The sequence below is a fragment of the Trachemys scripta genome, chromosome 10, assembly GCF_013100865.1.
Source record: "Trachemys scripta elegans isolate TJP31775 chromosome 10, CAS_Tse_1.0, whole genome shotgun sequence".
Lineage (NCBI taxonomy): Eukaryota > Metazoa > Chordata > Testudines > Emydidae > Trachemys > Trachemys scripta.
Genome location: NC_048307.1, coordinates 44,264,330 through 44,277,620, shown reverse-complemented (window position 1 = coordinate 44,277,620; position 13,291 = coordinate 44,264,330). Strand labels below are relative to the sequence as shown.

At 41.0% G+C, this 13,291-nt stretch overlaps 1 protein-coding gene across 7 annotated transcripts in view; it reads right to left on the bottom strand.

Moving 5' to 3' along the window:
- The window catches only part of MYO9A (myosin IXA), a 455,456-nt gene that overhangs the window by 73,533 nt on the left and 368,632 nt on the right, over positions 1 to 13,291 (bottom strand). For 6 of the 7 annotated variants that reach the window (XM_034783136.1, XM_034783134.1, XM_034783141.1 and 3 more), the window contains 2 exons: positions 11,600 to 11,719; positions 976 to 1,051 (listed from right to left, as the gene is read on the bottom strand). In XM_034783136.1, the coding sequence (XP_034639027.1) occupies positions 976 to 1,051; positions 11,600 to 11,719 (196 nt within the window). The remainder of the gene's footprint in view (positions 1 to 975; positions 1,052 to 11,599; positions 11,720 to 13,291) is intronic. The other variant, XM_034783140.1, reaches the window with a different exon arrangement.

The window sequence follows — 13,291 nt, the reverse complement described above, 5'->3', positions numbered from 1 at the left end:
AAAGAAGCTAGAGTTGGGTAGAATGCTGTAACTGAAAATGTAGCTACTTTATAACCTCTAGTGAAATTGTGCCTGGATGATCACACAGTGACTTTGCAGACTTATTCCTTTTCTCACACCAGGAATAGCATTGCTTCTCATGGGAGAGACCTTGGCTGCCCCAACAAGACAGTGCTAGCTCTAAGGATAAGTATCACCGATACACATTTTGATCTAATTGGAGAATGCAGTTTTGTGGGAACAATGTTGTTCTTCAGTACATCAAAATAAACTCATTCATCAACCCGAGATTCTTTAATTCTGTTTCAACAGAACTTCAGGGCCTTCCTGATATTAAAAAATGATGACCTGTATTTTAAGAGCGTTTCAATCAATAGTGATATCTTCATTTTAGCAATTAGGATTCCTTTGACATTCCCTGAACAAATGCATCTGCAAACATATCTGCAGATGTTTGAAACTCAACACTACAAACCCGCACAATTCTTTGGGAGCACAAACCAAAGTGTGCCATGGGACCTTGTTCCTATCACATCACAGATGCATACTTCTGTGTATTATAAAACATGCAATTCCTTTCCCCCCGCCCCCAAAGAAGAACTGTGGATGAATTCTGACCTCTATACCTATAACAAACACAATCATGTGAATGTTAAGGGTGGACAACCTTGACTATTTCCCTATAATATTACTTCAGTTTATAGCACACACTTCCTTATAAATAAACTTCTAAAATCCTTGCCACTTACAATTACAGGATTCCATGTAGAAAGAAACTTTTCTCCAATTCCTATTATCAAACTGGGTCCAAAGACATTTGGATAGGATGATGTGACAAGGGCAAAGCAAGAACGAACCGAGGGCAAAAGACAAAGTTAGCCTGGGAGAAACAGTCACAGGGTGGTTTTGCAACAGTACAAAAAAATTATCCCCTCTGAAATTATCTTTACCAGCTAATGTGAAGAGTAGACTTACCGCTGGGTTCTCTCATTGATGGTGTTAACTCCCTGAAGATCTGAAAGGGGTGTTCTTGGGCTTTTCCGAGTAATACCTATGGAAGCATATTAACAAGAGTTGTTACATCCCTCTTTACAAGGAGAAAATTAGAGCAGCAACAGCTTTTTGTTGGCTGCAAATGAAAAAGGACAATATGTATTTGTTCTGGCACATGCTGGGAATACAAAGAAAGGGGTTTATGAAGGAGCCATGGCTGCTGAAATATCAACTGACTACTAACGTCTATCGTGTTCTTTGTCAAGGAGACATAACTTACTAGCAAGTCTGTTCACTCTAATCTGCCTCTTCCCCCAGCACCCGCCAATACGACACGTGAACAATTTGTCAATGGTGTACTTTCCACTATTAGAAAGCAAGGTGGGAGGAAAACTAACAGTCAGTCATGACTGATATAAAGGTACCAGTTCACCTGCTTCCTGTCAGTCAAAACACTTCAAAGCAGTAACATGAAAAATATAGAAAGATAATAGTCAATCACTCCATCAAGAAGGGAATTGGTTGGGATAGAGAGAGAGAGAAATAGCTAGATTACTACAATTACCAGTAATTGTTTCTTGTTGTATGTCACTGCTTGTTCCCCTTCCTAATAAATGAATATACACTGACATAGTAAGCAGTATGAGGTAGGGAGTAATCTTATTTTCTGCCAAAACGGAACCCTCTGATACTTATAGGTTCAATTTTCAAGGACTGATAAACGTGTGAGGAGAGTATGTTGTAGCAGCTTTCTAGATTTTAATGGCAGATGGTTCAACTGTGTCTGTCCAAGAAGTGGAAATGTTTTGGGTGCAAATGAAATTAACAGAAATAAAGGAAAGATATAACTGCTTGCAGGCAACGAAATATATTTTTTATCCATCCAGCAACTGATATTTAGAGAATTTACAACCTTTTCATCTAATCATGAAAACAGATAAGTAATTTCTTAGCTGTCTGAAATCTGTAGTGTGAACCAAGAAATTTTTTAGAATTCATGTAACATTCAGCAAGTGTGTATTCCTTTGCCCTGAATTCTCCAAAATGAGGGGGAGGGGAAACTCTAAGAAAAAAAGAAAGCCTAAATTGTCTTTTGTAGTAAAACATAGAAGGAAATGCAACACTACCTTCTCTTTAAAAAAAAAAAAAAAAAAAAAAAAAAGAGTTAGTCTGGGGTCAGTGGAATGAAGTCTCATATTCCCGGTCTGGCTGAGATAACATTCATACTAAATGTATCTTCTTAAAAGGTGAGCATGTGGAAGGAATACTTACTTCTCCTATGAGAGAGAGGGGGAAACTTGTTAAAACCTGTAGCAGCACACCACATTTGAGGCCAGTTAGGGAAGCCTGTATAACTTTTACTTTGGGCTTTGCAAAAGATACACCTACGTAACAAGTATCAGAGGGGTAGCCGTGTTAGTCTGAATCTGTAAAAAGCAACAGAGGGTCCTGTGGCACCTTTAAGACTAACAGAAGTATTGGGAGCATAAGCTTTCGTGGGTAAGAACCGAAGTGAGGTTTGAAAGCTTATGCTCCCAGTACTTCTGTTAGTCTCAAAGGTGCCACAGGACCCTCTGTTGATTTGTAAGTTGCACTTTCACGATAAAGCGATTGCACTACAGTGCTTGTCTAAGTTGAATTGAAAAATAAAATTTATTTTATCATTTTTACAGTGCACGTATTTGTAATAAAAATATACACTTTGATTTCAATTACAACACAGAATACAATATATATGAAAATGTAGAAAAACATCCAAAATATTTATTAAATTTCAATTGGTATTCTATTGTTTAACAGTGCAATTAAAACTGATTAATTTTNTTGGGAGCATAAGCTTTCGTGGGTAAGAACCTCACTTCTTCAGATGCAAATGCATCTGAAGAAGTGAGGTTCTTACCCACGAAAGCTTATGCTCCCAATACTTCTGTTAGTCTTAAAGGTGCCACAGGACCCTCTGTTGCTTTTTACCTAAGTAACAAGCTCTGAGATCCTACCTCACAGATCCTGAGGGAGCCAGTACAGCTATGCTAAAAGAGTCCTGGGACCCTCTAGGGGCTCACTTGGAGGTTCTCATTAAAGCCAACCCATAGAGATTTTAAAATGTGCTGAAGTGTAACAATGTCCTCCTGTAGTCCTCTTGGAAAACATTTAAAAAAAAAAAAAAACAATCCAAATCTGATTGCGAGTTTTTTAAGTCGATAGCTTCCAACATTACTCAAAACAGGTCACAACCGCCCTGGTGCATCCCACTCTGAGACATGTTCAGCCTCTTTTGCCAATTCAGACAGTTTGAGGCTGTCAGAATTGGCAAAAGGGACTCTGATGGACAGATCCAGCCACTCTGGATGCATGCAAAACTGTCTTACAGTTAGGTCTACAGGTTGAGAACAACAATCACTTCAGAAACTCATTTTTGTCTACTTCCATTAGAGTTTTCACAGAATCAAGTGAATAAAAGGAAAAGGGAGATGACACTGTCCCCAAATTCCTTTCTCATGCCCCACAAAACATATCCTCTCTAAGGAGGAAAGAAAGGAGAGACAGGTCTCCAGTCATGGTCAACAGCCTCCTGCTGAGCCTGAAAACATCTGCCCTCATTGTAACAGAACTTGTGGTTCAAGGAGTGGCCTTATTAGCCACCTGAGGACCCATAACTCCCATGGAAGATGACCATACTTGGTAACGAGTGATCGCCCATCATCATCCTCTCTAACTCCTCTTGGATTGAATGTCTGGAAGGAAAAGCATGAGAAAGAGACCTTCTGGGACAAAAGAAATTCCTATGATAAAATGAAGAGATCAGATAGGTTGGCGGGGGTGGCAGGTTTGTATAATTTTTGGTAGTGCCCAGAATGGGTCCAAATCCCGCCCCCTCTCCCCCCACCTGCCTTGTAAGCCTATATTTTTTAAAATGTAAAAATGGACTGGAAACAGTAAGTGTTTAACAGTTTCCCTATACTGCACGTGTGTGTGTGTGCGCGGGTGGAATGAGGGCTCTGGCTGGGGATGAGGGGGGGTTGGATGTATGGGAGGGACTCAGGGTTAGGTCAGAGGATTGGGGTGCATGGGTGAGGGCTGTGGCGTGGGGTCGTGGATGAGGGGTTCACTGTGCAGGAGGGGGCTCAGGGCTGGGGCAGAGGGTTGGGATGCAGGGTGTGTGTGTGAGGGCTCTGGCTGGAGGTGCAGGCTCTGGGGCAGATCAGGGCTGTGGATAAGGAGTTTGGATTAGGGCCAGCAAGGGAGCACAGCACGGAGCAGCAGGGCAGCTGTCAGCTGCCCAGGGTGCAGGCAGGGACACTCTGGGGGAGGCACACAGGGGCGGCAGGCAGGGCTGGGGGAGAGACCCAGCCTTGAACGTTGGTGGAGCCAGGCCCCCAGGCCCTGAATTTGCTGGAGCATGGGGGCACCATGGGCCCTTATAACTCGCCGCCCCTGTAGGGTGGTGCTGGTCAAAAGAAGAACGTCCACTTACAGCCAAAGGGGTCAGATCTGGGATGTTTGGAGGGCATTTTCAGGTCTCAGAAAGCTGCATATTGGCTTTCGTCAGATCTTCTCGAAAGAGTTTAATTTCTGTGAAGAAGAGAGCGGCCAACTTGATTTTTACATGTGGTTTGGTATTCCATCACCAAAGACACTGATGCTGTCAATGCCATTTATTGTGCTGCAAATCAGGAACGATCACATGATGTCTCTCAAAGACAGGAAGTGAACTGGGTGGAGACTAAAAATGTGCAGATAAGTTAGATACTGACTTAGGTCAGTGGCTACCTATTTGGGAATCTTCTCAGATCTATGTTCTATGCTTGGACACAAAACCAGAATGTTTTTGCCTCTTAGATAGCTAAATCAGCCCTCTTGTTAGTGCAGCTTACGTGTAGCCCAGGGAAACACAATAGCGTTCATAAGGAAGGCAAAGAGAAAACATGGATGGAAGTGTTAACTACGATGACTCACCTGAAGAGAAACAAGGTGGGTGAGGTAATAACCTTTATTGGATGAACTTCAGTGGGCTATTCAATCTCCAAAGCAGGGGGAAATTGCAGTGAACTGGTTGATTGATGCGGAATGGATTCTCATACCGAGAACTCAGAGCCCAATAAACCATCTTTGGAGCTAAATTGAGATGCCTCAAGTAACATGGCTGGTGCAAGACAGCTGAAGGCTTAGGCAGATTTTGGCTTGCAACTGTCTGGATGGTACCAGTGCAGAGGCTCTGATAAATCTCCGTAGCAATGGAGATTCAGGTCAATCCAAAATGAGGAGATCCTCAGAAGACAAAAATCTGGAAGGAGCCAGAGGGCTCTAGTAGTTTATAGTCGAGGCTTGGGTTGGTACTGGAGGTGGAACTGTGGACTGGTGAGATGGAGACTACTGCAGTATGAGGTGGATGCAGAGGCCTGTCTTACTTCAGAGCTAGGGTAAGAAACCTGTACTGAGGGATGTATGCCATGAGGGATCAGGTAGTGCTGCTGCAGTAGGCGTTCTGGAAAAGGGCTTATCAATACAAGGCTCCTTACACGGCACCAATGCCTCAGTACCAGACTCAGTCAGAGCCTTTACGGTACCCTTTAAGGGATGTGAGGTCTCCCGAGAGTGGGTCTTATGGGGTGACCTACCCCTTTTCATCGTTTCTCTGGTAGGGAGGAATGCCTTCTTCTCTTTAACGTCTTTGTCTCCATGGGTGCAGATAGTGTTAGATGGGTGACTGAAGCAGCCTGCGATGTTGAGGCCGATGTACCGGTGGAGGGACAGGATGGGAAGTGGACCCTTCCAGAGCTAGAGCACATTCCATTAACAGGAGTTTTAGTCTAATGTCCCTATCTTCTCTGGACCTACCTTTAAACTCCAGATAGACCTTCCACATCCCCTCAAAGTGTGAGTCCCCCAAACACCACAGGCAACTTGAATGTCTGTCACTGTGGGGAAAAGACCTATGGCAAGTCTGGCAGGACTTAAACCCTGAGGTCTTAGGCAAAGCAGATTGTGCTCAGGCACAAAGGTCAAGGAGTAGGGGGGGAAGCCCCACTCCAGAAGCACAAAAATCATGCTAAATGAAATATAGTGAAAATAAAATAAAGGTAAAGTACATAATTGAGAAACTAAAAACTTTCATGATGTGAAAGAAAGGTGGGAAGCTGAATACAGCTAACTGAAGAAGACCCCGTCCCAAGCCACAGGCGGCTGAAAAGCCTAAGTGGCAGTAGGCTCATGCATCCCTATATCCACTTATTTAGAGCATGAGGTGTTACTCCTTGCAGGCATGAGCCTGAAAGCACTACTTTGCAGTCTGTGATCATTAGCGAATGGTCACACACACATCCCAGGTGGAGCACCCATAGGGGCATATATTCAGGGGAAAAAGATATTACCTCACCTACCTTGTCACTCTCGTACCCTGGGACCATACGGCTACAACACTGCAATCACCTGAAAAGACCGTTTCACTGCAGCTCTGGGAACAGTCAAATGCCAGCCCACTTCTTCCCCATTCCTTTTGGTCAAACCCAAGATGACAGAATGGAGGAGACGTTTCTTATTTAGTGCACTCCCAAAAGCATTACCCTCAGTATGGCATTTAGATTCAGAGAGGTGAGGAGACAGGAGATTGGGGAATTCAGCTATTATGAGAGAGAGGAAGTTACCCTCTGGTTCAGGGTCCCCCTTTTCAGAATTGAGGTCAATCTATAGCTACACAGCCTCCTTCCAGGAGGGGATCCCCAGAGATAGAACTGGCTGTCCACTTCCTGTCTGAGATTGGAGGGCTTGGGCCCAGAGGTTGCTTTTTGGTAAATCCACTTGCAGTGGGGCTCCAAAGGGTTAAAGAACATGGACTGGAAGACAGAATGAACAGTTCCAGTTGTGCCAGGAAAAGCAAACTCTGCAGACTTCTCCCCATAAAGAAACATGAGAAAGAGAGTGGTTTCCAGGGCAAGGAAGGTCCAGCTCCATTTCCTTAGAGCAGGAATCAGAGATCCAGTATTCACCGGCAGCGCTCCAGCAGGCCTTAGATTCATAAATTCCTGCCTACAGGACTCCATCTTGCTCCAACCAGACGAAGTGCAAGGGCTTAAATTGCAACTGTTATCAGTAGTGAGATGTGGAATAAGCCTCTTCAGCACAAGGCAAAGAAAACAGGTCACACTGTAGCTCGTCTTGCTCTGAAATGGACAGGGGGTGGAAAGCAAGGATAGATCAGCATCGGAGAACTGCAATTTGCAGGGATGTACAGCAACAGCAACTTCCTCCTGAGAAATGGAGCTCTGGTTCTGGCTTCCAGAGCAAACCTAAGATCTGAGATGTGAGAGGCAGGCAAAGGGGAGGGAATACTGCCAGAGACCTTCAAACACACACACCAACATCTGGGACACAGAGCCTTCCTCGACTTTTCTTCTTCTCTCTTGAGGTTCTTACTTTCTTCTTGCTTCTGCAGAGAAGGGCTGGAAGAGACAGAGCTGGAAGACAACTCAGGCATCTGTGCCATGCTTTCAGTATGAAATTATAGGAGAAATGGGAAATGGGTGGACTGGTGCTTTTATAATAGAACATGATACACAGGTATTTTTCTCTCCCAGATCCCTGCTGCGTGACTGAATCTTATTGTCCAACAAGGTGTTCACATGTAGGATACTGGAAAAAGTGATGCAACACAAACAGCCTTTTAAATCAATTATGAGTGCACCTCACCCTTTTCTTGTAGTATCTTTACTATATGTTTGCCATTGATTGCAACACGTTCTTAAATCTCCAAAGATGTTTACAGATTTACTATGATTTTACCCTGTCCAAAACTGACAAGGAACTAACTGTCAGTAGATGGAAATTTGCCTAAGGACAGTGTCAACCCTGCAGGACAGCAGGCTGCGTATGTTACCATGTTTACAGTACTGAAGGCCCATAGATCAACTTTAAATTATTTATTTACTTTATTAATTAAGCGGATAATATCTTGATGTCCACTGACTGGGTTCTCACTTGATGTATGGTATAAATGTCTTGATTTTTCCCCATAAACATATGGAGAAAATCTTTAATCTATTTTATTCCATTTTGGTTGGAATCTTTCATAACCAGTGGGTCTCTTTTGAACAGTGAACTTTCATTGGAATACTGATTTTGGTTTTTTTAGTGATTTGTTTATCCTATGACTGCAGCATGAACTTAAAACGAGAATGATAAGATTACAATTACCAGAAATGTAATATCCACAGGAGTGGAATATTTTATGAGATGCTGAAATTATGAAGATAAGATTGTACCAAAATAGTGCTGTAGCTTGGTCTTACATAAATCAGGAAAAGAAACATTTTTATTCGAGGATCAACTTAAAACTACACTGGAGCTTATATAATAGGTGTCTAGTCAGTGTCACGTACTCCAGGCAGTCTATTAATCCAAAGATTTGTCACTTGCAATTGTAAAAATAAATTACAGATGAGATGAGTGCAAGCTGAATTAAGAAATGACTGCTGCAGTAATTCATTAAAAACTTGTCTACATATTACCAGATGAAGAGCAAATGCTTAAAGAGCTCTACATCCCCCCAAAATACTAGGTAAAGCTGTAGTCTTAGTGCAGTGCTGTTTCTACTGTGTGGGGAACAGAGAGGCTTTTGGGAACAAAGGATAGTTATTTTTAATTTAACCCGTTGATTTACTTGATTTACTCCCCTCCACCTGCCACCAAATACTCTGACCAAGGAAAATGTATTCATGAATTGTATAAACAATTACTCTCCAAACAAAGGATCAGGAACTTGGATGCTTCTCCATTCACAGGGCAGATGCAGATTGAACAGCTAACCTAAACTGTGGTCATAAATATGACTCTGTTCTCTAAAACTCACTTCCCTCCTACTTCAACGCTAGTCCTTTCAAGCGTGGACGGATTTGTCTAATTGGTCTTTTCTATGTCTAATGTCTATATTTTTATGCTTTTGGGAAGAATTGTGGACAATATACTTTCTATTCATTATATAGGAACATTAACCAACAGAGCTCCTGCCTTTGACTCAGAGACAGCTAAGCACAGTGCATGTCACACTGTGCAATAATTTTTGTTTCATAATTCCCTTCAAAACAGAGCATGAAGCTCTATTATTCTTTGTGATTAACTTGTTAAGACATTGAAGCATCCCTGCTTTTCTGTTATGGAATACTGACAAATCAACAGAAATATACTAGGTATAATCACTGAAGTGATTAAGTAACCAATGAAAAGGTGACCATTAGTAACTTGGCCAAATAGCTAGAACAGTAAGTGATATTACCACCCTAGGGGAATTTGGATTCACTAACTAATCCACTGGTTAAATAACTTTTTTAATTTATACTTGTGATTGAAACTGATGCTTACAATTCAAAACAAAGACGTTTCTACCAATCAATTTTTCAGAAATCGAGAGGATGTAATTTTATTTAACTTCCAGGAAAAGCCAAGTCCAAGTAGTACCACTGGTAAGCATAGAGGCTCTTCTAAAATTTGGGAATACATGCCTCAAGGCTAGCAACTGAATGAATCCAGCAAAATCTAACCCCCAAGCATCAAATAATTAAATGTGTTTGGACTCTATTTTAAAGAAAAAGTTCTAGGAACTGACCAATGGCAGCACACACTGTATAGGGATATGCAAGAGACCCAAATACAGAAGCAGCTAATCTGCATGAACTACTTGTTTGCCAGACCATCTGCTTTTGGCCAAGTCACAAAACATCAGCAACTGTAACAGAGATCACATGTTCCACCTTCTCAACCAAAGATGGATTTCTTACAGGGAAAAGGATTACAAGGCTTCGCCAGTGGCAAGAATGAATTTAAGTTTAACACTGTTGGGCTTGACCATAATAAACTTGCATCATATTATTTTTACACTGAATTATAGGTCATAGTTAAAAAATATTCTGTGCTGTATGGGTTTTTCCCCCGTTTTTTAACAAACCATAAACAACCTGCTCATATAGCTAAACTAACTTGCAAATCTTAAACTGGATTCCAATTGCTTTTCTTACACTAGAAATAAACTATTGAGAGCTATGTAATTATCTGTAAGTGTTACTTAGAAGTATATCTATTGACTGTGAAATTCTAGAGGCTATGTCTACATTAGACTTTTTCTTAAGATTTCCCATTGGTGGTGGAAAATTAAGGAAAATAGTCTAGTGTAGACAAGGCCTACTTTAAGAATGAAAACCCTTCCTTAACTTTCCCAGTGCTAGACATTGCAGGGAGCACATGGAAGAAGTCTATTTAGAGACTTCTAAAGTCAAGCACATCTTTCTGAAGTGCTAACACAAAAGTACTGTACTTACCATGCATATTTCTACAATGTGGAAACAAGCCTTTTGACGTTCTGTTTAGGCACATCTTACAGTCATTTTAAAGTCTACGTTTTAGGTGGAAAGTGTGCCTTTATTAAGACTTGTTTACAGTAATGCTCCATTTCTGTAAACTTTATTTATACAAAATGAAGAAGGAACACGATGGCACAAGACTTAAGCCTTCTGTAAATACAGACACCAAAAATATTTAATTGTTTTAATTCACCTTTAAAACTTGATCACCTCTCCACAGGAAACAAAGCAAATCTTGACATTACACTATTGCATGTTCCTTTTTTGAAGCGCTTGCAACTGAATGCGCATCTGAACTTTAAAGTGAAATGATATACAGAGCAGTTTAAAGAGTGAACTAGTATTGTGGCATCTTGCGGCAGGCCCTTTACATTGTTATAACACTGAATCTCCATGCGCTATTCTTTGTGGCAGGTGATGTTATGTTCCATGCTGCTGGACTCCCTTCTCCTCCTACAATAGGAGTCCAGCCATAGTAATTAGTAGTACAGGCAGAAAGGCCTGTTTGTTCATGCAGGACTAGTTTATTATGTAACAAACAGAGGAGTAAGGACAAGGAAATGGAGACCAAGCGCATCTCTGCCCACCCGTTCTGTAAAGGGGTCTTCTAGCATAACATTTCCTCATATTTAAATGAAAGCCTTTGAAACAACATAGGCACTTTCTCCAAACACAGTTATTTTTAAAGTATGACATATAAATAAAGCTGTAATAAAAAAAGAAAGGGACTGAATCCTGAAGAAAGCTTGAAGTAAAATCCTAGCTATATTAACGCACACTAGAAATATTCCTACTGGTTCTGAAGTGCTCTAAGCTTGCTTTAGGTATGATAGTAGTAACACTAAAAATTAATGGCATGAAAAGTGTTACTAACTTCAGAATATGGTCTTATTTAGGAGAGCAACCTGTGAAGCCATTAGTAAAATGGTTCCACGTATAATTAAACGAACATGGATATATACTGGATTTTTTTTTTTTTTTTTTTTTTTTTTTACAACTCGTTAACAAGAATAGGTGATCCAGCGAGTCTATTCCAGATCTCTGTAGAACAAAACCCTAGCTAAGAATTTCTAGTAGGAAAAGGCTAAAATCCTTTCCTTAAGGTTTCCTGCAATTGATTATGATGCTCTCATTGGGTTGCACTGGAAGTTTCTTTGCATGTTTCTTTCCCCCCTTGCTACCCAGAATGCTCCTGGTTTCCATTTCCTGATATGTGAGTGTCATGTCAGAGAGGATGGTGGGATATGGAGCCTTACTGTACTTCTCCTCCTTGCATCTCTGCAGGATCTCTAAGCTCCTCTGATGGACTGGGTGATGTAGAAAGCTAAAACTATCCACACTTTTCAAAACCGCACATGGCACTGCATCATCATGCCCTTGGGAAGCAAAATAAAAACAAAAAATGGAGAGAAGAGAAAGATTATATAAGCAGAAATCAGGAAAGAGTAAAGAACAATGCTGCCAACTGCCCATGTAATACAAGAATTGTTCAAAAGTCGCACTTTCTGTTTATGGACCATAACTAGGCTATTTGCAGCAGTTATGAAATGCATAGCATTGACACAGGTTTACTTCATTTCCCTCACGACACGGTATCATGACACATCACACACAGTCATGGACATAATTATCTCAGTCCAGAGTCCAAGGACACTGCAAATGTACTGACCCACATCTCTGCAGGCATCCACTCACAGTTACACATTTCCTTACACTCTGACTGAGGGGGGTCTGATTTGCATGGTGACTATAGGGTTATTTCTTGTGAACTGAATAGTATATAAATTCCAGCACTTTGATTGGCCAGAGCACAATCGTCTAGATAATCACTGCAAGGTAACCTTTAAAAAGTAGTGATTATGCAAATCTCTACTTTTATTAGCTACAGTACAATAAATCCTTCTGCTTCAGTTCAGCCGAGCTTGGTTACTGATTTCAGAACTCCTCACCCATATGTTCACAAGCACAGCCACCTCAAATTCTGACCTGCTCCACACACTGTTACCCCTATTTTATCCAGATATTTGCAATTTAAATTGAAACAGGAGTTACTCTACATAGGGAAGAGGAGAGGAGGTACGCTTAGCCTTCCTTTGGGCTGAGAAATGGGGAGATTTCAGACATACTGAGGTTAGCTGACAGACAGAATCTGGGAGTTGGTGTCAGAAGTTACGGTGGACATCTATGTGTGGGCATACAGGATAATTCTCTGATAATTTCATAATAAATGTAACTTGGAATAAAAGTTATACAGGTATTACGCTGTAAATAGGAAGCACCTTCCAGTTACCATCTAAAAGGGAATTACTGTGGGACATGTCATGCTTCATTTGAGGAGTAATGAGGCACTGAAGTTACCTTATGTCAGCATGATATATTATGCCTAGCATTCAAGATTGATGCTTTAAACTATCAGCAAAGACTGATCTGAACACTTTAGAGGAACACTGTCAACTATTGTTTTTCTAATGTTAGTAACACCATTTTTGTACTGCCCATTTGGAAGCCTGAAGACCAATTTTTTTTTTACCACCATTTTTGCCTTTTTCTATTCAGCAAACATTCGTTTTCTTCTTTTTTGGTTTATAACATTGCTAATTCAACAAAATTCAGCATGGCTTTCTTTTGCTTGCTTCACTGCTTGCAAACCAGCATCATCATTTATGTCAGCAGCAATGGGCACAGCACTGGGAATAGTGCTTGTTAGTTGAATGCTATTGCAGAGCCATCAGAGGGAGCATGAGAGCATAAAGTCAGAAACATAAATCCTTTATTAGAGCTAGGATCTATGTTCACATCCAACTTGCTCAAAACAGAGAAAACCAAAGAGGAAGCTGTGGATGACTGGCTTCCATCACTGGATTTGTGTAAGTCATCTCAAAACAGAGACTTTTCTTTTTAAATTTGTCAGCAACGAGGCATTCATTATTATGTTTTATGTGGAATAA